Source organism: Euprymna scolopes, chromosome 34, assembly GCF_053919585.1.
Source record: "Euprymna scolopes isolate OS-2025 chromosome 34, ASM5391958v1, whole genome shotgun sequence".
NCBI lineage: Eukaryota > Metazoa > Mollusca > Cephalopoda > Sepiida > Sepiolidae > Euprymna > Euprymna scolopes.
The window spans coordinates 54,016,257-54,043,638 of NC_136515.1; the positions used below are offsets into that span (position 1 = coordinate 54,016,257).

The following is a 27,382-nucleotide window of genomic DNA, read 5'->3' on the forward strand; positions in this document are numbered from 1 at the left end:
AAACACTGAATATATGTTAACTTATGTCACGGTAACATATATTGAGCGAATTTCTAACAGTATTTTGTCTAGTTTATTATTTATAACATCTTTTCCTGAACTTACCGTATTAAAGAGAGAGTCGGCGCCATCTTGAATTTTCCAATACATCGGTAAACACTGTATGCTTTTCGAGCTGAATAAACATGTTACATTGAATAAAAACACGAAAAATATATCCAGTTAGGTAGAAAAGTAACTTATCTTGCCTTTGATAACATTTATTTGTTATACATTTGTTTTTTGACAACTTTTTCGAATCTATGTGTACAGTAATACAAACCCACAATTTTTTTATATTTCTTACACAAAATCTATTTAAAAAAATAATTGATTTATAAATTGTGAAAAATTGTTTACGATTGAACGATAACCTGTTTTTAGATTTCAAAATACCTTTTTAAATAATGGAAATAATATAAATTACCAAGCTACATCTCAAAAGTTCTGATACGGATTACCAGCTTTTTAAAATAGCCGAAATAGTGAGTAGTAGTAATGAGATGTCTTTGTGGCGATATTGAATTTTTTCAATCAAACGCTCCTATTCTATTATAGAGACGTTTTGTTGAACTTCTTTCCAGCCTGGCTCACACGCAGTGTACACACGGAACCAATGCACAACACCTTCAGGTTTGAGACATATACGGTTATCATCGCTTATTTCCAGAGTTGCATGTTTAAACCGATAGATCGCGATATCGACTTCCTTTCTTTCTCTTTCTATTTCACTCTTTAATCATCATCCAGTATGGATGTATGGAGATTGCTCTCCTCCTGCTTTTCTTATAAACTTGTCTTGTACCAGTCGCATGTAATAAATTCACACGGTTTGTAAATTACATATTTTGGTGAGCAGTGTAGTGTTTCTTTTATTGTTGTTCGTCCATGGATTTTTCCCTTCTCGATGTAGTAGACAGCGTTTAACCACATTCACAACACTATGTGCCGTGGGTCGCCATCAACGGACTGTTTCTCTTGTACCAAATGATCATAAACAACGTTTAAAGTGTAATTTAGACGGTTTCAATCTACATATCTTAATTAAAAGTGAGAATGTATGCATGTATGTGTGTGTGTGTGTGTGTGTGTGTGTGTAGACACTTCTGAGCTTATATACTTAACGAATTTTTTTATCTAAAGGCTTGTAATTTGGTATATAGAGTATTCAGAGATGTGGAAAACTTTTTTAATCCGTTTTCATCTGAACAAAAGGGCTGTTAAGGGGTTAAAATTGGTACGGGGGGGCATCGAACTTTTATCTGTTTGTCAACTGTTTCATGAGGTTTGAAAACACTTTTTTAAGAACGTGGCAAGCTGCTCTAATGGTTATCGCACTTGATTCACTGTCTATAGGTTTTGGTTACGCTCTCAGTTCGAGTATTTTTTTTTTTTACTTACAAGAAGTGAACTGTTTAGAAACACATAATACTCGCACGCACACATCTCAGTTTCTTTTGCTATTTTACTTCAATTTTTTAAAAGGAATTTATCCTCTAGCACGATATAAATTATTGCACAAAAAATAATTAATTTTTAAAAAAAATTATTTGATGGTTTTTAGTAATTTAGTAAAAGATCCATTTGTACTTGATTTGTTATTTCTCTCTCTCTCTCTCTCTCTCTCTCTCTCTGTTTTTTTTTTTTTTCTTTTCAACTGCGAGTATTACTGTTTATGGCAAGATTCCCTTCAATAGAGAAAGTGAAAGTGCATAAAATAAGGATGGAAAGTCAAATGGAACTGAGAGAGAATGATAAATAGACACTTAGTAAAGGAGCAGTCACTTGATGAGTTAATTGCAAATTACAGCTAACAAGAACAATTAAAATGGGAGTTTTTTGTTGTTGTTTTTTGGGTTTTTTTTTTGTTTTTTTTAAGCATAACTCTGTCCAAAAACTGAGAAATATTTTAGCATGTATTTTTTTTTTGTGTTATTAAAATATATATGAAAAAAAAAAAAAAACTCATAGAATTTTTTTTTTCGAAAGTCTAAAACCACTAAGTACCATCATTGAGAGTCTAATATTTAAACATCTCAGTCTAGCATTCATAGGTAACATGAATTAGAACAAATACATAGAAGATACTGCCAAAACTGCTCCAAAAAAGGTTGGCTCCCTCTACCGGGCTAGAAAGCTTCTGACACCTGCCATATCCCTATAAAGCTACCATATACTGAGGGGTCCTGGATATGACCTAAAACTATATCCGATGGTGAGGCCCATCTTGCGGGCTTTGGGGAGTGTGGAGCCACTCTTTAATTGCCATTGCTCCCAGGTCTACTCTGACCCGGAGTGGTAGTACCTGTTAGGGTCCCAACTACGGGTTAAATAGAATCTGATGTAAAAAAAGATATACTTCATTAAAAATCGTCCCTCAAAATTACTAGATTCGGCATTAAATAACCTGAAAAAGGTTGATATGCCGTAAAACAAAAACAACCAACCAACCATATACTGAAATACTACTGATACAGAGGTACTATTGATACTGAGACACTATTGATACAAATGGACTATTGATGTGGAGGAACTATTGATACAGAAGCTTAATTTCGGTGATTTAACAAACACCGGTATTTCAAAGCGATTATGCCGTGATGATATAAAATTGCAGGGTAAAAAATTCTCCTTTTTAAATGCGAGTTTCAATTTGGTTTCAAATATGCAAAAGAGTTCAATTGAGATCAATACAACAGAGATAAGAACATAAAAAAAAAGTGAAAAAAATAAAAATCGCCGTAGACTGCCACGACAGTTGTCAAGACCTTGTAGCTGACCGGCAGGTCAACAACAATGTACTTTTCTTCATTCAAGCATGGCTTCCAATAATTACACGAGGACTTCCTTCTTTCAACCTGATTTTTAACAAGCCAATCCAATTAGTCGTGATTAAGAAAATGACGACTAAGATATCGACCACACTTGTACTTAGCGTTTTGGGCTCTGTGGTGAGTGAACCGTAATAAAACATATTGTACTAAAAGAGTACCTATCCCAGGACAGGTAAAATAAATTCTTCTAAGCAAGATGGACAATATCTACTGGAGAGTAAAAGTAAAAATCGGACTTTAGGTTTATTTTGGACAACCTCGTAACTCTTGCTTCCCTTATTTTTATTTTTATTTTTTTTTTTACATGAAGGTCACCACTTATCCCCGAGTGGCTTCTGGGCCTTGATAAGGGTTATTGCGTGTACAGTAATCAATGGGATAGTATCATAGTAATCGTTCGTATTGGAGATTTGATAAAGTGTCTTACTTAAGGGGGCGATTCATCAGGAATTTGTTTATGTTGGACTTGAAGACATCCAAGTTGTAGTCAGGTGGGAAACAGGCAAATGGAAGAGAGTTCCACAGGCATGCACTTTTAAGAAAGACACTTTGTTCATGGAATCTACGTTTTGATTTAGGCACAGATAAAGAGTGGAGAAAATTACTGACAGTGGTTTCAGCTAGATGGGTGTTTATCATGAAAGTTTGGTGAGAGGAGGACCAGAGATTGGAGCTCGGATGAGCACTTGCCATGGAAATAATGATAAAACAAAGACAGGCTCGCAACGTCTCTTCTGTGGGACAGAGGTTGCAGGGAAGAGAAAAGGGTATCCTCCACTAAGCCACAAAGTCTGTTTTGTACTCTGTCAAGGCAGGATAGGCTGTTTTTAGCAGCTCCAGCCCAGGTGTGACAGCAGTACTCTATCCTTATTTTCGTTTTTAGTCCTCATATTCCATAAGTGATGTTTCTGACAGAGGAGAAAGAACTGCTATTTCTGAATTGGAATCTATCCATATAACATTTGTTCGTTGCTGGTTTTTGACCTTGAAGTGGTATTTTCTTTTTAGCTCCTTACATCAAGTGGCATCATGCCTTGTCTGTCCATAAGAAAAGAGGGAGACAAGCTCCCATTTGAAAATTCAGTGAGTGAACCATAATAATGCACGTTGTAGCAGAAGGGTACTCGTCCTAAGGCTGGTAAAATGAAGTTTTCAAAGCATAATATGGAATTACTAATATATATACAGGGTGGCCACTTAAAAGTAGCCCAGAAATGTAGGAGAGGAACATTCTTTTATTGTTTAAATTACCTGTAGTGTAATAAAAGATGCTGGACGTGCTCCCCGTTAACATCCATGCATTTCTGGGCACATTTAACAACGTTTGCATATACTGCCTGTTGATCTTCTCTGGTGATTCTCTTTATAACGTTGGTAATGTTCTCCTTTAGTTGGTCTAGATTGTGAGGATTATTTGCATAAACTTTTTGTTTTGAAATCCCCCAACAATAAAAATCACATAAGTCCGAGGAACATGGTGGCCATAACCCTTTGCTTATTGTTCTCTTCTGTAAACATGTTATGAAATCGTGTCAGTGATCTGTGAGACGTGTGGCATGTAGCGTCATCTTGTTGGAAAAAGAATTGCGTTTTGTCTTGTGGTGTCAGTTGATCGTTAAGAGGAAGATTAGAGGATCGGGCTATTTTTAAGTGGGCCACCCGGTGTGTGTGTGTGTGTGTGTGTGTGTGTGTGTGTGTGTGAGTGTGTGTGTATATATATATATATATATATATATATATATATATATATATGTGTGTGTGTGTGTGCTTGTATGGTATAAAGAGTTTTAATTATCCTACACCCATAATAGATGTAACATCCATACTGAATAAACGAATTGATCTCTATGCATTTGTTTATATTCTTATATTATTGTTTTTTATTTCTTCATATTCTCTTTAATAATATTGTAATGTCTCTCTCTCTCTCTCTCTCATATAAGTGAGAAAGTGTGTGTATGTGGACACTTCTCAACCTATATACTCAACGTACATATGTTAAGGCCTAAAACATCTTCTAGTATATAAATTCATGTCCGTTAAAATCGGGTTTAATCAACAGACAAAATAATTAAAATCTGTGGACCCCCCCTCCCTTCCATATCATATGGAGAGAGGTGCATGAATCACTAGCACTTCTTTCAGCGTACTTTTTTTTTTTTTTTTTTCTGTTATATTATTTTTTTTAATTTTCCTTAAAAAAAAAACAAACATTACCAAAATCCAGACTTAATCAAAATCACTCTTTTATTCTTTTTTTCAGTCAATTACCAAACAATCAAAGAATTTCACTAAATAACAGCAATATTCTCCTTCGCGGTTGCGTCTTGCAAAATACGGATTATATTGAAGGGCTAGTAATCTATGCAGGTAAGCATTCGCCATTATTATTTTTTTTTTTTTTCACACATTTTTCTAAAGATGACTTTTTTTTTTTTTTGTAATATAAACAGTATCCAACACCAAAGTTTTGCACTCGCTTTTCTTTAAAAAAAAAAAAAAAAAAAATCCCAGCAAATATTCATGTCTGTTTGTATAAACTTTTTGATTAGTTTTTTTTTTATTTTTTTTGGTCCCCCTCTCCCGACACAAAAGGAGGGTGGACCTGTAAATTCACCCTTTTCTATTCGTCCGTTCGCTTGTCTGTCCACACTTTTCTCAAGAACTGATTTTTATATAATTTTGTTTGTCTCTACTTCGCGATAACTCTTGGGTGTACCCCAGGGGCTCTTTTAGGGGTAATAAATCACTAAACACTCCATTTTTAGGACTATTTTACCATATTTGTTCGAAATTTCTGTGTATGTCTATTTAGCAGTTTTGTATGGTGCTAAACTCAAACTTAAATATGTTAAGGCCTTGGGGACTTTTGGGGCTAAATGGGGGGGGGCAAATGATGGACTTAGTCATTTCTTTTTTTGCATGGTGCAGAACTCAAACTTAAATATGTTAAGGTCTAGGGGGGGGGTCAAATGATGGACTTACTCATTTCTTTTTTTTTTTTTTTTGCATAGTGCAGAACTCAAATTTACATATGTTAAGGCCTAAAACTGCATCGTTTGTTCATTTTCACTAGGATTTGACGTCCTCTGGAGATATTTGGGGCTAAATGGGGGGGGGTATGCTGAACTTAGTCATTTTTTTTATGCCTCGTTCACTGTGCTATCACGGGGGATCATGCATGCTTCACTTGTTTTTGTTGCATTTACTTTTTTTGTTACTTTTATTTATTTGCATTGTTGGCGCTTTTATTATTCTAGTAGTAGTAGTAGTAGTAGTTGTAGTAGTGTTGCCAAACAGAGGCACTATTGATATAGGCGTACTATTGATATAGGCGTACTATTGATACAGAGGTACTATTGATACAGAGGTACTATTAATACAGAGGGGTTACTGATACAGGGCTACTATTGATATGAAGGGACTATTGATACGCAGTTTATTTTTATTTATTTTTTTTTTTTTGGTACTTGTACAGTTTAGTCAAGACATTAAAAAAATGAAAATATCGAAAAAAGTTTAAATTGTATGCATCCGTTATGGAATGAAGTTCTCTGAAAAAAAAATTCACTTAATTTCATCAAGTAGTTTTTTGGGGTTTTTTTACAGCGAAAAAACAATTTGTTATGATACCGAGCAAAATGTTCGATTTAGCTAGTATTAAAGATGGGAAGGGGTGTCAGCGGTTTAACTGGAGTTATCTACCTTTGTTATTTCTAAAATTCAAACAAATTTTTTTTATAAATCCAAAATGGCCGCCTTCAACGCGCTCTCATAAAAACATGTTTTTCCGCTGTAAAAAAAAAAACTACTTGATGAAATTAAGTGAAATTTTTTTTCCGGAGAACTTCGTTCTATAACGGATAGATACAATTTAAACTTTTTTCGATATTTTCATTTTTTAATGTCTTGACTAAACTGTACAAGTACCTTTTTTTTTACTAGGGAGTGTTTAACCTTTATTTTATGCTAAAGTGGAGGGAATCTAATTCTCCAATTCTTCAAAAAATCCATTTTATTAATTTGTAAGACAATCAGTAATACATTATATATAATATTGATAATAAAGTTGATTTTTCTCTTGTCACTTTGGCTTTAGCGATTATAGGTTTAGAACTAAAAACTCCATATGCGAATTTGTTCATTTCGTTTCTTTTCTAACCTTATGAAATTTTTTCCGATTCAACTGTTTCAGCCAACTAAGTATTTCACAGAGTCTGACATTTTCACTCAGGGTGGGGCAAAGCAACTTGCTTATTCAGAATATCATTTATACAAAAATAAGCAAGTTGCTCTGCCTCACCCTGCATATTCGTTGTGGCCGGTTGTTCAATGTGCTAGTCTATATAATTTCTAAATCGACTTTTGTCACTGTCTACGATATATACACCTGGCAGCGAATAAATCACAACACAGCTGAATTATAAAATTATTTTGTTTATTCCCAATGACAATCTTTTCGATTTAGTATGATGAGTGTTGACATTAGTGAAGGTGCGTGGCGAGAGTGTGGTGCGGATGTTTTGGCAGTGATGAAAAATGTGTCCGCTTGGTCTCACTCTGTGACCAACTCTCTGTGTGACCATTTTCTGTTGTTGATTTATATAAACATTCTTTCATTCCGGAATGTTTAATATTTCCCAATTGTTTATTGTTTTCACCTTTTGACCGATATCCTCTTGCATATTTCTAGTCAAATTATGCATTTCAATAGACAGTGGTGGAAAGTCACATTCCTCAAACGGAATTAATTGGTGTGTGTGTGCGTGTGTGCAACTCATTGAATGCCTCTCTTCCTGGGGCCACTTGCCAAATATCCAACAATAACTACTCCTATTGCTTCCAGTATCACCGAGGACCAATCGTTCATATCACAACAATGCTATGAACAATTGTTTCATTCTTCATGCTACTCTTTTCCTTTGTTTATTACTATACATTGTCGATGAAAATAATGATTACTCCTTCCTTTTGCATTCCAAAATACAAATATACTCATACATATTGACTTCTTTCACATTTTTAACATCATATGATTTATCATTAAGCTGATTCAGATTATTTACTTAGAAGTCAAACTTCATTCGAGAATAGCAGATTCAGAAAGGTGTCAAAAAAGTCAGTGAAGGATTTTGGACTCAAATAGATTTTTTTTTATTTTTTATGATATCTTTCTGTAATTTTAACACAATCTAACTTAGACATTGGAAGTTACAAAAAGACAATGCAAAATTCAAACAATATTTATTTACGAAAAATAATGTATTTTAAATGTTGCCCATTTTCAGCTTCGCATATTTGTGCTCTTTCCAAAAATTATTCATGACAGATTGCAGAATCTCTGGATTGCGATTTAACTCCCTTATTTCGTTTCTGATGTTTTCCTTCCATTCTTGCAGAGTTTGGGGTCTGTTAACATAGACTCTTTCTTTAAGAAAAAGTCGGGGCTAGTCAAATCTGGGGAACGTGGCGGCCATTTGATATTGTCGCCAAAGCATTGCTTGATTTTGATAAAAGAATTTCGCTACGTGCGTACATTGTTCAGTATTATACTTATCCATAATTAATTTCGAAAATATTATCTGTAAAATATCTGAAATAGAGAGAAAAAAATAATAATAATTAATGGTAAAATGACAAAGATTTTCAACCCTTCAGTGACTTTTTGGACGCCCTGTATTTCTGAAGAGTTTCACATTTGTTTTTCTGAAAAAGAAAACAAAAAAAAGCAGCAAATAATTTTTGATTAGTTTTTTTTTTTTTACATAGGGGTCACCGCTTATCAAGGCCCGGAGGCCACTCGAGGATAAGGGTTATTGAATGTACAGTAGTCAATGGGATAATTTCATAGTGATCGTTAGTAGTAGAAATTTGGTAAATTGGATTATTTAAGGGGGACGGTTCATCAAGAATTTGTTTACGTTGGACTTGAAGATGACCGAATTGTAGTCAGCTGGCAAACAGATAAACGGAAGAGAGTTCCACAGGCGTGCAGTTCTAAGAGAGAAGCTTTGTTCATGGAATCTACGTTTCGGTTTAGGCACAGATAAGGTGTGGGGAAAATTATTGACAGTGTTTTCAGCTAGACGTTAAATGTTACATTTACTTTTTTTTAATTTTTTTACTTTGTTGGTGCTGTTATTATTCTTATAGTAGTTGTAGTATTGCCAAACAGAAGTACTATTGACACAGAGAGACTATTGATAAAGGAGTACTATTGTTACGGAGGTACTATTGATACAGGAGTACTATTGATACTGAAGTACTATTGATACAGGGTCACTGTTGATATAGAACCGCTATTGATATGAAGAGATTATTGATACACAGTTTAGGGAGTATTCAACCTTTATTTTAAACTATATTGGAGGGAACCTAATTCTCCAAACCTTCAAAAAATCTATTTTATTAACTTGTAAGACAATCAGATATCCTTCAAAGATTTTTATTCTAAAGTACTGCTGGAGGGGTAGCTACACAATCTATAAGGTAGGGAGCTTTGTCCCCACCCCATACTTAGATAAATTGCTTTTATTTACCTTTTATTTTTATGGAAATCGCTCCAGACAAGACAAGAAACTACTTGATGTAAAGAACTATAAAATACTACTTCAGAGTCAAAAATAACGACGCAACAATAAATGTCTGATGAAAAACGGCAATTCTTCTGCCTTTGTCAGAAACATCATCCATAGAACGTGAGAACAAAAGGAGAAAATAATAGGAGTAAGAGTTACGAGACTGCAGAAAGTAAACTCATGGTCCATTTTCGACTCTCCTATATAGTTACAAAAATATTTTTGATAAAAATTATTTTTGGTGCTTCTAGAGAATTGGGACGAGATTTTGTAGTCAATAAATAGTTTTCAGATCAAAAAAAAAAAACAATGGTTTCAACTGATTTTTTTGTCATTTCTAAATTATAATGGTAGATTCCAAATTATGCAGTCAAAATTACCTGAATATTACTGAATTATTAAAAAAAAAAAAAACAACAACTTTAATCGTGTTTGCAGGTGAAAAATTGCCACCATCTTGTTTAAATCGAAACGGAAAATTACCCCCCTTTTGAACTCTCCTGTGTTTTACGATAGTTTTCATCAAATTCTATTTTTTATTTTCTTTAATAAATAATTTTCCACCTTATCAGTTTTCGTAATTTTTGGATATAACCATCTTAAAAATATGAGGAATACGTAGATACCACTGTTTTCATGTGAAATTCAGCATTACAATTTCCGAAATTTCGTCCCAATAGTGTAGAAGCGCCTTATTTTTATATTTTAATACGAAACAAAATTGTTAAATCTTATTTTAATCACTTAAATAAATAACAAGGACAGACGTTCTTTTTTTTATTTATTTATTTATTTATTTATTTATTCATTCATTTTTGGTCCCCCTCAACAAAAGGAGGGTGGACCTGTAAATTCACCCTTGTTTGTTCATCTGTCCGCACTTTTCTCAATAGCTACACCTTGGAATTTTTTGAAATTTTGCACAAACATTAAGCATGATATGAGTAAAAAAAGTAACAGAACTGATTTTCTGGGAAAACTCTGGTTATCCCCTAAGGGTGCCTTTCGGGTTAAAATGGCTAAAATTGACACATTTGTGCTTATTAAAAAAAATTGATGCCTTGAATTTTTATAAAACTTTATGAAAATTGTAACTAACTGATTTCTATATAATTTTGTTTGTCTATACTTTGCCATAACTCTTGGGTGTGCCCCAGAGGCTCTTTTAGGGCTAATAAAATACTCCATTTCTGGGACTATTTTACTATATTTGTCTAAAATATTCTGTGTATGTCTATTTTTTTTTTTTTTACATAGGCATAACCGCTTATCAAGGTCCAGAGACCACTCGAGGATAAGGGTTAAGAATGTACAGTAGTCAGTTGGACAATAAAGTAATCGTTAGTAATGGAAATTCGGTAAATTTATTAACAAGTGGAACGGCTCATCAAGAACTTGTTTACGTTGGACTTGAAGGCAACCATATTGTAGTCAGCTGGAAAGCAGGAAAACGGAAGACAATTCCACAGGCCTGCAGTTCTAAGAAAGAAGCTTTGTTCATGGAATCTATGTTTAGGTGTAGGCACAGATAAAGAGTGGGGGGAATTATTGATAGTGTTTACAGCTAGACGAGTGTTTCTTGTGAAAGTTTGGCGAGGGAGGACCATAGATTGAAGCTCAGTCGAACACTTTCCATGAAAATAATGATAAAGCAGAGACAAACTCGCAACATTTCTTCTGTGAGATAGAGGTTGCAGCGAAGAGAAAAGGACATCTCTTCTGAGGCTACAAAGTCTATTTTGAACTCTATCAAGGCAGGACAAGTCCTTTCTAGCAGATGTGGCAACAGTATTCCATCCTTGGACATACCTGGCTCTTATATAGATAGAGAATTGCATTAGCAGTGAGATATCTACTGGCTCGATAGAAGGATCCGACCGTTTTTCCAGCGGCCTTAGCAGCAGATTTGATGTACGTGTTCCATTTAAGATCAGGAGTAAAGGTCAAGCCCAGAAGTTTGTCAAAACTTGAGGTCTCCCTAAGACGAGAGCCATTCATTTTAATTGAAGCCAGATAGGGATCAGAACGTTGATGATGTAAAGATAGAAGCTTGGTTTTAGATGCATTAAAAGTAACCAGCCACTCCTTTCCCCATTGTACAACGTGATCAAGATTGAAGTTTCGCATGATGCTGAACTCAAATTTAAATATGTTAACTCTTAGGAACTTTTGGGGCTAAATGGGGGGGGGGATGATGGACTTCGTCATTTCTTTTTTGCGTGGTGCAGAACTCAAATTTACATATGTTAAGGCTTAAAACTGCACCATTTTTTCATTTTCACCAGGATTTGACGTCCCCTGGGAACTTTTGGGGCTAAATGAGGGGGGGGGGGGCAAATGTTGAACTTACTCATTGTTTTTATGCCTCGGTCATTGTGCACTCGCGTGGGACTCTGTATGCTTCACTTATTTTTGTTTTTTTTGTTTCTTTTATTTATACTCTAATATTTAATTTTAAAAAAAAGAACTTAAAATTAATATTTTATTTTTTCCCACGCAACATCAGGACACGAGTATTACTCATCTTTATATGCTTTCTTAATCTCATTGAATCCCTATAAACTGTCACTTACTGTTAAATAACTTTTTTGATGCAACTATGATTAATTTCATATTTGTAGTTTCCTTTAATGTATTAACCTGTAAAATTTGTTGTATATTTTGCAAACCTCTTTCCTCTGAGAAGAATTGCACTTTTCAAAACTCCATGGAATAAGGTTTTTCTTGTTTATTTGTACTCCTTGTCGGATAATTAAAATTTTGTATAGCTTCCTCACAAGATTAAAATATTATTTTGAAAATTTGAACAAATTTTCAGTAACAAGATTGTTATTATATATATATGAGCAAACAGTTAATGAAATATGTTAAAAAACACTTTGAAATGAGTTAAAAACATATTTAATTTGAAAAGGAAACACTAGATAAATGGATAGTCCTTAATCCACGGAGTCTCGAAGAAATACTCTCCTTCTCATCAGAGGGTAGGAATTAGCAAAATGCAGGATCGGATTTTGCATGCAGAAGTATTTAATGAAACAACAAATAAGTCAAAGATCTTACTTGAAAACAAAATAAGTTAAGCAGAGGGAATATGGTAAAGAAAAAGGTGATTACATACGAATGGATAGTCTGATGGAAGATAAAAAAAATCCAGTGACGGTAAAATCCAAATGTAAAACTTCAAGAAAGTTAAAAGAATTTCCATTTATACAAGTAAAATCCAAAGAAATCCCGTAATTGGAAGAAGATGGTCCATAATAATCCAAAGGCAGAAATCCATGGAATAATTCACAAAAAAGTGTGTACAAGGAAAAAATAATATTAATAAAAGAAAAATAAGATGTGCTTTTCACTCTACTTCCGAGACATAACTATAAATAAAAATATATATATATATATATATAAAAGGCGCTTTGTGTGTGTGTTCCTTATAGATTACAAAACGGCTGCTGATTTTTTAAATTTCATACAAATGTACTTTATGTGCCGGGGAGTGTTCTTGTATACGTTTTGTATTGAAATACATTTGATAAGTATCGCAAATCGTTAATCAAAAAAATCCCATTAAAGAAGATACAGTCTGATTTCAAGTTAACACTTTTATACAGTCTAATATTACAAGAGCATTTGAAAGTTTTATCATTGCACAAGCAGAAGGGCCTGATGCATAAAATCAACAGTAGGTTGTTTAATAAGAAAAGTCACCACTTATTAAGGCCCAGAGGCCACTCAAGAATAAGGGTTAATGAGTATACAGTAGTCAATGGGGTAATATCATAATAATCGATAGTAGGGGAAATTTGGTAAATTGGATTACTTAAGGGAACGGCACATCAAGAATTTGTTTATGTTGGACTTGAAGACTACCAAATTGTGGCCGGCTGGAAAGCAAGCAAACATAAGAGAGTCCACAGCCGTGCATTTCTAAGATGCTTTGTTCATGGAATCTATGTTTAGGTTTTGGTACAAATAAAGAGTGGGAGAAATTATTGATAATAGTTTCAGCTAGTCGAGTGTTTTTCGTGAAAGTTTGACGAGGTGGGCATAGATTGGAGCTCAGACGAGCACTTGCCATGAAAATAATGATAAAGCAGAGACAGGCTTGCAATGTCTCTTCTGTGGGAAAGAAGTTGCAGGGAAGAGAAAAGGGCATCCCCCACCAAGCTATGAAGTCTATTTTGAACTCTGTTAAGATAGTATAAGCTCCTTCTAGCAGCTCCTGTTCAGATGTGGCAATAGTACTCCATCCTTGGACGTACCTGGCTTTTATATAGGTAGAGAATTGCATCAGCAGTGAGATATCTGCTGGAGCAGTAGAAGGATCCCACCATTTTTCCCCGCAACCTTGGCAATGGATTTGATGTACGCATTCGATTTCAGATCAGGAGTAAAGCTCAAGCTCAGAAACTTGTCAAAACATGGAGCCTCCCCAAGACAAGAGCCATTCATTTCAATTGATGCCAGATGGGGATCAGTGCATTGATGATGTAAAGATAGAAGCTTGGTTTTAGATGCATTAAAAGTAACCAGCCACTCCTTTCTCCATTGTACCACATGCTCAAGATCAGAGGAGAGAGAATCAGATAACTTGGTCATTTACGGTCTGTCTTTGCTTTGTTGCTACAGATGATAGTGTCGACAACATAAATGTCTACAAATGATCTTAGGATGTGATTTGGAAGATCATTGATGAAGATCAGGAATAGAGTTGGGCCCAGAATGGACCCCTGAGGGACTCCAGCATTAATACTGTGAGCTTCTGATTTCTGCCCATCAATTATTCTTCATATGAATCCATCAGAGAAAAATGATTTAATAATTGAGAAAATGTTTCCTGCTATACTGTAACTGGAGATCTTGTGAAGTAGACCTTTATGCCATACCCTATCAAAGGCCTTTGATATGTCAAGAGCAATTGCTATAGAAAGGAAGCTTCCATCAAGAGATTCGCTAATCCTATGAGATATAACCGTTAGCAGAATGGAAACCATATTACATGTCACTAAGAAGGTTACTTTTGCTGAACTGGTTGACTATTTAACACAGATTCTAGCAACTTACTCATGACTCATAGGAGACTGATTGGTCTGGACTGAGAGTAAGATGACCGATCACCTGAATTCTTAAATACAGAGCATACTGATGAGATTTTCCAGAGTGTTTGGAAACAATTCTCCTTAAGAATACACTTAAACAGCTTTGTAAGTATAGGAGCTAGTTCTGGTTGAAGCTTTCTCAGCACTATAATGGGAATGCCGTCAAGGCGAGTTGCTTTACTGGAATCAAGGATTTTGATTAGCTTGGCAACATCATGCAGAGATATTTGTATGTCGCATAGTGTTATTTTGATACAGGAAGAAATACGGAAGGTTGACAGCCTTGGTCGCATAGGGTGGAATTAGCTGCAAAGTTCTTGGCAAAGAGTTTGGCTTTGTCTAATGCTGACGAGATTACCTCAAGTCCATTGATGATGGTTGAGATAGAGCACAATGCACCATGATATTTAACTTTTTCATTTTAAACTTTAAATCAAGTCATTATATATATAAAAAAAAAAAGAATTCATAAAATCAACAGTAGGTTCTGTACAGTGCAATGTAAACTAAGTTACTGTAGGAAGATATGTGAGTTTCTTCCGGTGCACTGCAGTGGGTTCCTGAGGAATAGACAACCAATCAATTTGATTGACGAATGGGCGATTTTACCAATTCCGATGACACTTATAGTATTGCAAGTATAGAACATTTGTTGAGCATCATTCAATTCCGGGCAATGATCTTCCTGCTAGTATATATATATATATATATATATATATATATATATATATATATATTTGTAGTCATCGACATACAGTCCTGTTTCGTTGTATCACAACTCATCAGTGCCGCTAGACTAGCATCTCTCCCAAGCCAAGGATTGAACCTAGAACCGTCGTGTTGACAGTCGGCGGTTCTCCCACTCGACCATGGAATTGACGCCCATAAATAACTCGTCGGAATGTCTATTTAAATAGACACCCGCCACCACCTTTATAGTGCTCAAATCGTCTGTTCGTAAACAAACAAACAACGAGCTTCGCATTTTCAGCCAATTAAGTAGCGGGTGAGATTATTTACGACATTATTTAGGGGGGCTTTTTAAAATATATTTGTAGTCATCGACATACAGTCCTGTTTCGTATCTTTCTATAATCTCCTCTTAATGTTTTATATATATATATATATATATATATATATATATATATATATATATATATATATATTAGACATTAAGAGGAGATTATTATATATATATATATATATATATATATATTAGACATTAAGAGGAGATTATAGATAGATATATAAATACCCGTTCACATACACCTTTCACGATAAAGCTAGAACCCAGAATTAGATAGAATCGAGCAATTGCATTGACAACGGACAATGCCAGACCCAAAGTGGGTTTCGATGTACTGCATCTCATCAGTGATGTGCTTTGACATAGGCGCGAACCCAGGTCGTCGCACTCATGAAGTGTGCAATACTGACGACCTAACCATATGGGGCACGGCGTAATCTATTGGCTATGCCTCGATTTTAAATTCTTATATTTTTTATCCAGTTCTACATTCTACGATGTGACAAGCAACGCGTCTGATACAACTAAGATAGTTACTGCTGGTATGCAGGCGGTAGATATGATATCAACATTACAAACATTAACTGAAATTAGCCGACTCCCCAGACACGATTTCAGAACAACCTATTTGTTGAGGGACATCACGTCCCTACGAAGGATGAACCGCTTTTTTTTTTCTTTTTTTTTTTTTGTGTAGAAAAAGCGGAAAACTACTTATATGCGGGAAATTTAAATGTGATATTCGTTTTAAGCATAGCTGAAAACCTTTAAAAGTCATTAAGTGGGAAACAAAGTAAGCTTTAGCAAATATCGACAACTATTTTTGCCTGTTGATTGGTCTTTAAAAAGCCTGCAAATTTTCAGGGAGTTTCGTCCTATATAACCAAGGATATGAGCATTTCAATATTCAATTTGACTATGAGTATAGATATATACATATATTTTTCCGGGTATTAAGCAAAAATATGCTCGCTTGCACGTACAGCACTGGTAACCACTTATAACATAAAGAATTACGTTGCTTAATACCCGGAAAAATTTCAGCATTACGAATTGATTATATAATGCTGAATTGAATTTTGTAAAAAATTCGTAATTCTGCAATATTTCAAGTTGTAAATTAACTATATTTTTTACTAGAATATCTTGAATTTTTCTTTTCCAGTTTTAACAACTAGTCCTTTACTTTTCTGAGTTTAATCTTAACCACGTTACTTTTCATGCTTACATATATATATATATAAGTTGTAAAATATATATGGCGATTAAACATCACTGATTATTCCGCGTTTCATCCACTCTAGGACTCTTCAGGCTTATATATATATATATATATATATATATATATATATATATATATATATATATATATAATTGAAAAAAGGGTTGAGATGGACTGCTTAACTCGGTCATAGGTTGGGGCGGAAAGTATTGATTATTAAATTTATGGTTTTAATTTCAACTGACATTTAATGCCCTCCAAATGAATTAGTGATAATAAAAAAAAGGCACATAAAATTTTGTTTTTAAAACCGGATATTAGGTGCAGAAACTAGCAGGTGTGGTTTCTTAGCAAGAGAGTTGCGGTGGGGATTGATTATCTAAAATTTCTTGGTATTTCTCCCTCCCCTTCCACCAATATGATAGGACTAAAGGTCGAAATTAAAAAGCCTACGCCCAAGTGACATATGCACTTTGACCTACAAAAAAATGCCCAAGTAGCTCAATCGGCATTCTCCGTAAGATGCGACTAGGGCGATTAGTAATACTTTGACCGTTTCTCTAAAAGAGAAAGTAAAGCCTGGGAGAGAGATCCCCCCCCCCTCAGGACTGCACAGAATCATACATCAATCCAAGAGAGGCAAGGTTACCAACAGAAGTTTATGCCACGGTTATAATCTCTTACAAAGAGTGAAATTAAAATATATATATATATATATATATATATATATATATATATATGCTATTAAACCTTGTGTCTAGAATCCTTATTCTGATGTTCATCAAAATTCATTGATTTGATTTCTAGAAAAATATATAAAATTCAAGGCTTAAGCTAAGGGGCACATAAGAAGGTATTGAAATTCAAGAAAATCTTGCTTAATTCATATGAAAAAACTTTACATCAAATTCAATGCAAATCTTTGTCGAATTCGGGAATCTATGTGGAAGTTTGAACTTTTGTATATGTCCCTAAGTTTAAAACAATGCACCCAAACAAGGTTCGATCTTTGCATTGGTTGAAATTTTGTGAGTTAAATACACTTGAAGAAGGTTGGAGGTTACATTGGGCGAAACGTTGTGAGAATAACACTCAAGATGAGAACAGTAGTCCAAATAATAGAAATTACCAATTCTCATCTAAAAATCGAAAATCCGAAACTTATTTCCCGCTTGAATTAAAACTTAAAATCAAACGATCTAGTATTTTTTTAATGGAAATCGCTCCAGACAAAGCATGAAGCCACTTGATTTAAGAAGCTAAAAGAATACTACTTCAAGGCAAAAACAACTTGTCAACAATAAGTGTTAGATGGAATAGATTCTGACCTAGAAAACGGCAATTCTTCCCTCTTTGCCAGAAACATCGCTCCTGGAATGTGAGGACTAAAGGACAAAATAAGGGAAGGGAGAATTATGTGATGTTGACTTGAAACAAAGTTGGTGTGCATTCTATATCCAGCAAGGATATGTCTTCAAAAATCAGTTCAACAAAGGATACCCTACAATGGCATCAGCTGCCCCTCTTATTGGGCTGAGATATTGTTTTAATCAGTATTCACATATCTACTCTCCCAAGCTTTATGTTCTCTCTTTGAGAAAGGGTTAATCCATCGCTAACTGCCCTACCAGAGAATGGTAACGTGGCTGCTCAGGCATTTTTTTTTGCAAAGGGGAAGGGGGAAGTAATGATCACGACCCCTTGTATGATCATCTGCAATTCCCACCTTCCGATTTTGTGTCGCATCTTTTAGTTGTGATAGTGAGGTTATTACCATTATATACCATGGGGCTGCTTTTCAGCTTACTACAACATGGTCGGTTTTTTACCAAGCCAATCTTAATAATAAATTCTTGTTGAGCCATCCTCTTAAATCATCAAATTCTATCGCCTCCTCCTGACAAACTTTCACAAAATCACTCGTCAAGCTACAACCGCTGCCAACAAGTTCCCTTACTCTCTATCAGTGCCTAAATCTAAGTGCACATACCATGAACAAAGCTTCTTTCTTAGAACTGCCTGCCTGTGGAACTCTGTTCCACTGACCTACTTCCCAACTGACTACAACATGTCTTCAAGTTCATACTATTCTGTCATCTTGAATAGTCCAATTCTACCCAAATCCCACTGAAAACTACCACTGAGCTGTTGTCGCACCAACCACCTTACATTCATTAACCCTTATTCTCGAGTGCCCTCTGGGCCTTGATAAATGGTGACTCCTCTGTAAAAAAAAACAAAAACAAAAAAAAAAACAATTCAACTATCGTCTCTAATCCTTAAGGTTCTTTTCTCCCTATCCATCTAACAAACTCACCATGGCATATGTTTTTCAGAATTGTTTTATCTATTCCCTGCTTCCTTTGTTCCAGCTCCATTGACTCGTTGGTCTAGTGGTCTCCATCAATTTGCTGTTTTGATACCTCATTTTAATACAGGTTTCTATTCTGGTGGTTTCTTTCCAAAAACTGCAAGGTTGTGGAACTTACTTCCTGCTGACTGTTTTCCTCCTGGTTTTTCCCCCAATTTATTAGAGAGGGACCTATGTTTTCAGTGGCGTTTGTCCCTTAGTTTTTCCTGAAATTTTGCCACATGATGAGCACAGTAAAAAAAATTTTTTTGCGAAAATTCCCGTTGCGTCCCCAAAGGCTCAAAAGAGGTCAAAAATGCTCCAAAATGGCCCAAAATGACACTTTTTGTCCCATAGCGTTTGATCCATCAACTAGATTTTCCTGAAACTTGGCCAACATGTGGAGGCCATTGTTCTTAATATAAATTCAGTCTGGGTGATCTTGGCAAAATTCTGGCTCGCAGCCCAATGGGGCTTTTAGGGCTAAAAAAAACATGCCTTTTTGGAGCTCTTTTTTCATATTACTCAAAAAATTTGATATGTTTGTCTATATAATAGTTTTTCATGGTGCTGAATTCAAATATACATGTCTTAAGGCATGAAACAGCACTTTTTGTCCATTTTCACTGGGATTCAGCATTCCCAGGAGCTCAAAGGGGGTTATAAATGCTCCAAAATTGCAAAAAATGACACTTTTTTACCCCATAATTTTTGCCCCATCCATTATATTTTTCTGAAACTTGGCGAAAATGTGAAGGAAACATTGGCCCTTCACACTTCTCACATTCATCATTTCTTCACTATTTTTTGTGGCGTCATTTCACATGCAGCAGCAGAGCTTGTTTTTATCAACTAAGATCAACAGGCATTTCTTGTCTTTGGGATGATCAGCTTTCGTTCTTGTTAGCTCCTTTCGTCAAATGGCTTCACGCCTTGTCTGGTGCAATTTCCATAACAAATGTCGAGCACCTTCTATAGAAAAAATGATAGAGTAGAGAGATGCTAATATCTTCTTATTATAACGTTAGTCATTGCAGTAATCATCATCATTCTTGTTAGCTCTTTACATCTAGCGGCTTCATGCCTTGTCTAGAGCAATTTTCATCATAAAACATCAAGATGAAAATAACTTTTATCTTGGAGTAAACTTTCAGCCTTGATAGGTAGTGACTTAGTAATACAAAAATAAATATGATCAAAAAAGGAGCAGTTGTTGCATGCGCCCCTGTTGTATGAAAGAACATAAAAACTATGCTTTTCAAGATTAAAGCGATTTAAACTTACTGATCTATTAAGAATAATTGTTCTTTATCATTGATTAGCAGAGTTGTCTTACGTTACCTGGGATAAAAAGTGCAACATATTTCTATTAAAACTTCTATCTCTGTACCTCTCTGTCTGTCTTTCTATCTTATCCCATCCCGTTTTACTCCTACCGCTCTTTAATCCTCTCTCACTCATCGGCCCAGCCCATTCTCTCTAGCCAAATAGACATACACTAACATATACTCTCCTTTATATAATTTATATAATAGATTTCTCTAGAGATGAGTTGGAATTTTATTTTCAAATTAGTACATAAAATAGTTGGGAAAACGCCCCTCTCTTGATGAAACCTGTTCCAGTTGACCCCCTACTCCCCAGTGAATGAATAAATTTTTCTAAATTTTAGATATTATTCATCCAGGACAACACCAATCAAAAAAATACCAACTCTGTGGATATTTGTTTTGTCTATTTTTACTCTTAGTCGGACATATAAACTTACACACATACACACAGATAACTGATCTTTATATCATTGATTATGGTTGAGAAATTCAATCACGATTTTGGACCTTGATATAAATACCCTGGGGAGAGTGGGGGGGGGGTCGCTCAGTCACCCACCTACCCAGGTAAATATCGTGATTTTCTTCTGACCCAGTTCACATTCTCACATTCTCTGGAAAATTCTATTTTTGTAACATTTTTTTTTTTAACCCACCTTTGTTTGTAGCTTAAAATAAACTTGGACGTTTATTCTGTTTTTGTTTTGTTTTTTTGTTTTTTTTTTTACAATTTAAATTTAGGTACGTATGCAAAATAAGAACTGTGCTATTGTTGAAATTTTTCAGATAGTTTACATGAAACATTAAAAAGTGCCAGAATGCTGAGCCAACGAAATCTCAGCAGCCAACACCCTTTAAGAAAGCATTTATTGGCTATCATCAGTCTATTATATAAGGGAAAACTAAATATTTATCTCGATATAGACACAAAAAAAACGTTAAAAAAACTCATATATAAATATCTAAAGATAATAAAAAAAAAAAAACCTTTATTCATGAAACTTACCTTACAATTAGTATTTTATTTTCTTGATTTGAATTTTATATTTCTTAAAGTTTCGTAAAAAATGTCCAATAATTATTCATTATATTTTCTTGGTAACAAAAAAAAAAAAATATTGTGCATTTATTTTTTTGTGGACTGTTATCCTCATACCCATATTTGATGGTTTTATTTCACCACATTTTGGCCAAATCATCCTCTGGCTTATTTCATGTGATTAACCACGATTGGACAAGAATGCCGAATCTTGCAACTGTAATCCCCAGTAATTACTGCCTTCCATAGTTGTTGTTGTCTCACCATACTTTGGCCAACTAATCCTCTGGCTTGCTTTGGGTAGGGTTGAAACCGCAATCTTCAGACAATGAACACCTACAACCATAAAGACCCAACACCTCTATCCACTATGCCAGGAGGCTGAAATGCTGTGGAACAGCAACAACTATAAAGATGAAGATAACAGTCTACAAAAAGATTGAATGCACAAATTATGAAGCCTCATCTGATATGATTCCAAAAATAAAAAATATAATAAATAAAAAAAATGACGACTCATTAATTTAAAAAAAAGTTCCTTGTGAAATCAATTTATGTGGTTATCAGGTGACTTGTAAAAGCCAAAGGACAAAATAGGGGAAAACTTTTTTGTTTATTATAGAAATAGCTCCAAACAAGGCATGAAACCACTCGGCATGTACCTCCAGTAATTACTGTCTTCCATAGTTGTTGTTGTCAGACCACGTTTTGGCCAACTAATCCTCTGGCCTGCTTTTTGGGTAGGATTGAAACCGTTATCTTCAAACAATGCTCACCTGGAACTGTAGAAATTCAACGCCTCTATTCACTATGCCACGGTCCTCAAAGGATGATCAAGGTTGGATTTTATGCTCTTATAACTTGAATTTTGTGTTCTTATCTGGTCTTCCATTGTTGGGTTCGTACTGAATAATATTTTTGTTTTGTTTTTGGAATCCTTTGAGATGAGGCTTCATAATTTGTGTAATCATTTTTTTTTTTACGAACTGTTATCCTCATTTTCATAGTTGATGTTGTTGCTTAACCACGGTCAGAGGATTAGTTGACCAAAATGTAGTGAGACAACAACAACTATGGAAGGCAGTAATTTCTGGGGATGCAGTTACAAGACTCAACATTCCTATACCGTCACGGTTAATCACCTGAAGAAGGCCAGAGGTTGAGTTGATCAAAACGTATTGAAACAACAACATCAAATATGAGGATGAGGACAGCAATCTGCAAAAAAATCAATACACAAATTATGAAAGGATTCCCAAGCAAACAAAAATATAAAAGAAATATTGTTTCTATTTTTCAATTAATTTTCTATGGAATTATTTTTGTAATAACAGAAGTAATAAAATATATATCCATATATTTTTGTAGTTAAAGGAATTAAAGGAGTATTGTGTCCAGATCTCTTTTTCATATCCAATACATAGTATACAGCATCTGGAGATAGTTAAAAGACTTAGCTACTCGAATGGTGCGGGGTCTAATTGGATCTGCCCTATGAAAGCTGACTCAAAAAAAGGTTAACCAACGCTTATGAGATGATCTAATTGGGCCTACAATCTCCACGATGGATATTATGATATTCCTCCGAATCTGCTATTCACTCCTGCACTCTGGTGCTACCAGATCAGGCTGTCTGAAGATATTGACTTCCTGAGACGAAATGCACCTAACATTGATGCTTTTTTGTTTTTCTACTTCCTTTTTTTTTCTTTTTTTTTTTTTTTTGCAAAATTTAATTATGTTTTGTTAACCCTAACCCTAACCAAACACACAAAAAAACATTCCTTTTCCCCATTTCTCCTTTCGTTTTCTATCTTCCTCACTTCCTAATTGGTTTCCTAACTTAAAATGTACCAAACATTAATACTGTAACCCTTTCCCCACTCCCATTGTAAAACTCATTCATGTTCTGCAGGGCCGGAAACAAAAACGATAAAATCCACTATAAAACAAATAAACCAAACACTACAAACTAGCGATTGAAGATACAAACAGCTTGAAGAATAAAAACCTTCTACAAAATAACTCTATGCAGCATGAATACTATTTCCAAAATAACTGGATTCGGCATTAAATAATCCGAAAAGGGTTGCTATGCCATAAAACAAAACAACCAAACCAAACCAAACTCTACAAATAAATATTTGAAGATATAAAGAACTTGAAGCATAAAAACTGTTTCCAAAATAACTGGATTCAGCATTAAATAATCCGAAAAGGATTGATATGCCATAAAACAAAACAATTAAACAAAACGAAACGAAACCAAACCATCACTCCTGCACCAGAAGGAGGTCTATGAAGAGACTACATGAAACTTTTTCATCACCAATTTCGATTGAACCAAGGGAAGGCTTCTTTCTCAATCAGATTCTTTGGACCTTGGAACAGACTTTGAAGTGAAATAATAAATGCACCAACAATGCAACAATTCAAGATGAATTTAGGCTACTGTATCCTCTTCTGTGTACTTGTTTTTACCGCTCTTTCTCTATATGGCATTTGAAGCACAATTTGCTTTATTTTTTGCCAAATAAATTTAATTGAAATAATTGTTTGTGATGTCATTCTTATCACGTTTCAGACACACCTTATAATCATCCAGAATAGGATGATCTAAACGCAATTATATATAAAGTGACTTCTGTTGTATCTGGCTATAATTATAACAATTAAATGCTTATAATGTTTATGTTTTCTATTTTTAATGTTATAATTTTTTTACACTGTGATTCACAGTCGTCCCAAATTTGGATAAAACCATTGTTTACTTCCTCAGTCAGGAGGCCAGAAAATCAAGCGAGGTTTTGAAAAGTGCAGTTATCAACCCCGTCATCATTCCTCAGTAGGGTCGCCTCGGGCGATCAACGGTAAACTAATCCTTTCTCACAAAGCAGAGGTTAAGTCTGGGAGGGTGAACCTCCGAGTACTACACAAAACCATATCTTAAGCTAACACAAACATAGTAACGTTCAGACTGATTGTCAAAGACGTATCCTATGGAACACATACTTACAAACATTGAGCTTCTGAGCCTAGAAAGTTTGTCATCATCATATATATATATATATATATATATATATATATATATATATAATAATGTAAAGCTCGAATGCAGGCGATATTATTGGTATGAATAAGTATTTTCTTTTTATAAATGTCAAGCGTGAATGCAAACCCCACACTATTATTGGTATGAATAAATTAAAACTAAAACTTATTGACTTTTTATAAATGCCAAAAGTAAATGCAGATTCCACAATATTATTGGGAATTATTTAAATTAACTATTAATGGACGCACTATATATATATATATATATATATATATATATATATATATATATAGTAAGTTATAAAATATATATGGCAATTAAGCTACACAGAATATTCTGCGTTTCATCCACACTAGGATTCATCAGGCTTATGCAAGGATTTTATGGTTGTCTTGCGTTTTTATGTACACACCTTCTATTGAGTTTTTAGTTAGCCAATCAGCTTTCTAGTACCCCCTGCACCCTTCCTAATCAGCCAATGAGCAGGCACTTACAGGACAAAGGAGTTGACTGCCAGTTCACCTGTTCCTTTGTGTGTGCTATTTTAGCAGGGAGCGTAGATATCTACTGTCCTGACCTATTTTAAACCTAGTTTAAATGTTTTTTTTTTATGTTAGTTCATATATATATATATATATATATATATATATATATATGATAATTTATGTAATGGCAAGCAAGCTACGAAAGATTAATGCAAGCAACAGTAAACATAGTCACTAGTTTTGTCTTCTCTGCGCCAGCCTCTCAAACCAAAGGTTCTCAAGTTCTCTGCCACCCTTACTCAAGGCACGCCTCCATGCTGGTCTATCTTTGGCTAGCTCCTCCCACACATTCACATCAATGCCAAGAGCGATCAGATCCCGTTTGGCCACGTCTTTAAAGCGCAGCACCGTTCCATTTGTTCCATTTGCCAGTTCGCTGTAAAGGATATCCTTAGGGAGACGGCCATCGGGCATTTTGCATAGGTGTACACGCCAACTCGATCGTCGGATCTTGAGTGTCTGGAACAAGGAGCGGCTGCCGGCACGTCTTAGCACCTCTTTGTTGGTGATTCTATCCCACCAATTGATGCCCATGATATGTCGCAAGCATTGGAGATGGTAGACATTCAGTCTTTTCTCGTGACGAGCATACGTGGTCCAAGTCTCTGCTCGATATACTAGGGTACTCAGAACACAGCATTTATAGATGCAGCATTTTGTGTGAGAAGTGAGGTATTTATTGAACCATGCTCTTTCACATAGTCGGTTGAAAATAGACACTGCTCTACCTATGCATGTTTGTAGCTCCTGTCCAGTGGATACTCCTTTGTTGATGTTGGGTCCAAGATACGCAAAGTTCTTGACAGTCTCTAGTTCATGGCCATTGATGGTGATGCGTCACAACTATCTTCTTCACACTGATTACCAGTGCGAACTCCGCACAAGCAGCGCTCGATTTGTCAAGCAGCCGTTGGAGTACACTTGCGGAGTGCGAGACCAATGCAGCATCGTCTATTTATGTATGTTTATTTTATTTGTTTATTTTCTATTGTTATTGTTAGTTTTAAAATATATATATATATATATATATATATATATATATATTTTGTGTACAGAAAGTTGTTAGTTGAGACAGGTCATTGGTACCGTCGGTTTCAAGCCCGATAATAAGGCCCGTTTAAGGTATCCTTATCAAGCTCTCTTCAGCCAATATTCGTCTCTATTGTTCCATCTCCGGTTGTTTTTAAAGAAGGTGGTCTTTACTTCCTGTTTTGTGGTTTTCTTTCCCGATAGTGCTCAACCACTAGGCTATTGGTATTTACCGTAAATTCCTGGTGGGGGCGAATATGATTAGTTTTTTTTGGAAAAAGAATTCCAGCAGAGTGCTCAATTAAAAGGAAAATCCAAATTTTAAGAGCGTACTTATATTTTGTGTACAGAAAGTTGTTAGTTGAGACAGGTCATTGGTACCGTCGGTTTCAAGCCCGATAATAAGGCCCGTTTAAGGTATCCTTATCAAGCTCTCTTCAGCCAATATTCGTCTATAGAGACGAATATTGGCTGAAGAGAGCTTGATAAGGATACCTTAAACGGGCCTTATTATCGGGCTTGAAACCGACGGTACCAATGACCTGTCTCAACTAACAACTTTCTGTACACAAAATATAAGTACGCTCTTAAAATTTGGATTTTCCTTTTAATTGAGCACTCTGCTGGAATTCTTTTTCCAAAAAAAACTAATCATATATATATATATATATATATATATATATATATTCATTCATTCATTTAAAAATGCTTAGTCACAAAAAATAATTTCATGTCTCCTTGGTCGTTTGGCTAAATAAAAATGTATTTAAATCACTGTAAATATTTAGGTTTCAATAAAACTTTATCAAATGTGGGTTTATCTTAAGTAGGACAACCCCTGGAGTGAATGTGGTGTTGTTGTGATTGAGATATTTCTAATTAAGAGTAGGACAGATAATTTAAAGTATTTGTGACCAAGGATGATCATTGACACTCATTATCCCACACTTTTGATTGGTCTTGTGCCTAATTTGTTCCATTTGTAAACTTTTTATATTTTGTGCAAAAAAATATTTCAAAGTGTAGTATCTGGCTCCATAATACTATCCGGACGTTTTCATATAATTATCTCCCTTGAAAATAGAAATCAAAATGTCGATATACAAACAAAGAGAAAGTACCTCTTATTAGTAGACAGATTTATAATAATGTCACTGTTACTTGAAACTGATTGACTTTGAACTTTTGAATTTCAGGTCATGAGACAAAAGCCATGTTGAATAACAGCGGACCT

General features: G+C 34.8%; 1 protein-coding gene across 1 annotated transcript in view; it reads left to right on the plus strand.

Moving 5' to 3' along the window:
* The window catches only part of LOC145259203 (phospholipid-transporting ATPase VD-like), a 297,081-nt gene that overhangs the window by 141,067 nt on the left and 128,632 nt on the right, over positions 1-27,382 (plus strand). Inside the window, exons 4-5 of the mRNA XM_080117034.1 lie at positions 5,137-5,243; positions 27,345-27,382. The exon at positions 27,345-27,382 is cut by the window's right edge and continues 94 nt beyond it. Coding sequence (XP_079973160.1) covers positions 5,137-5,243; positions 27,345-27,382 — 145 coding nt within the window. The remainder of the gene's footprint in view (positions 1-5,136; positions 5,244-27,344) is intronic.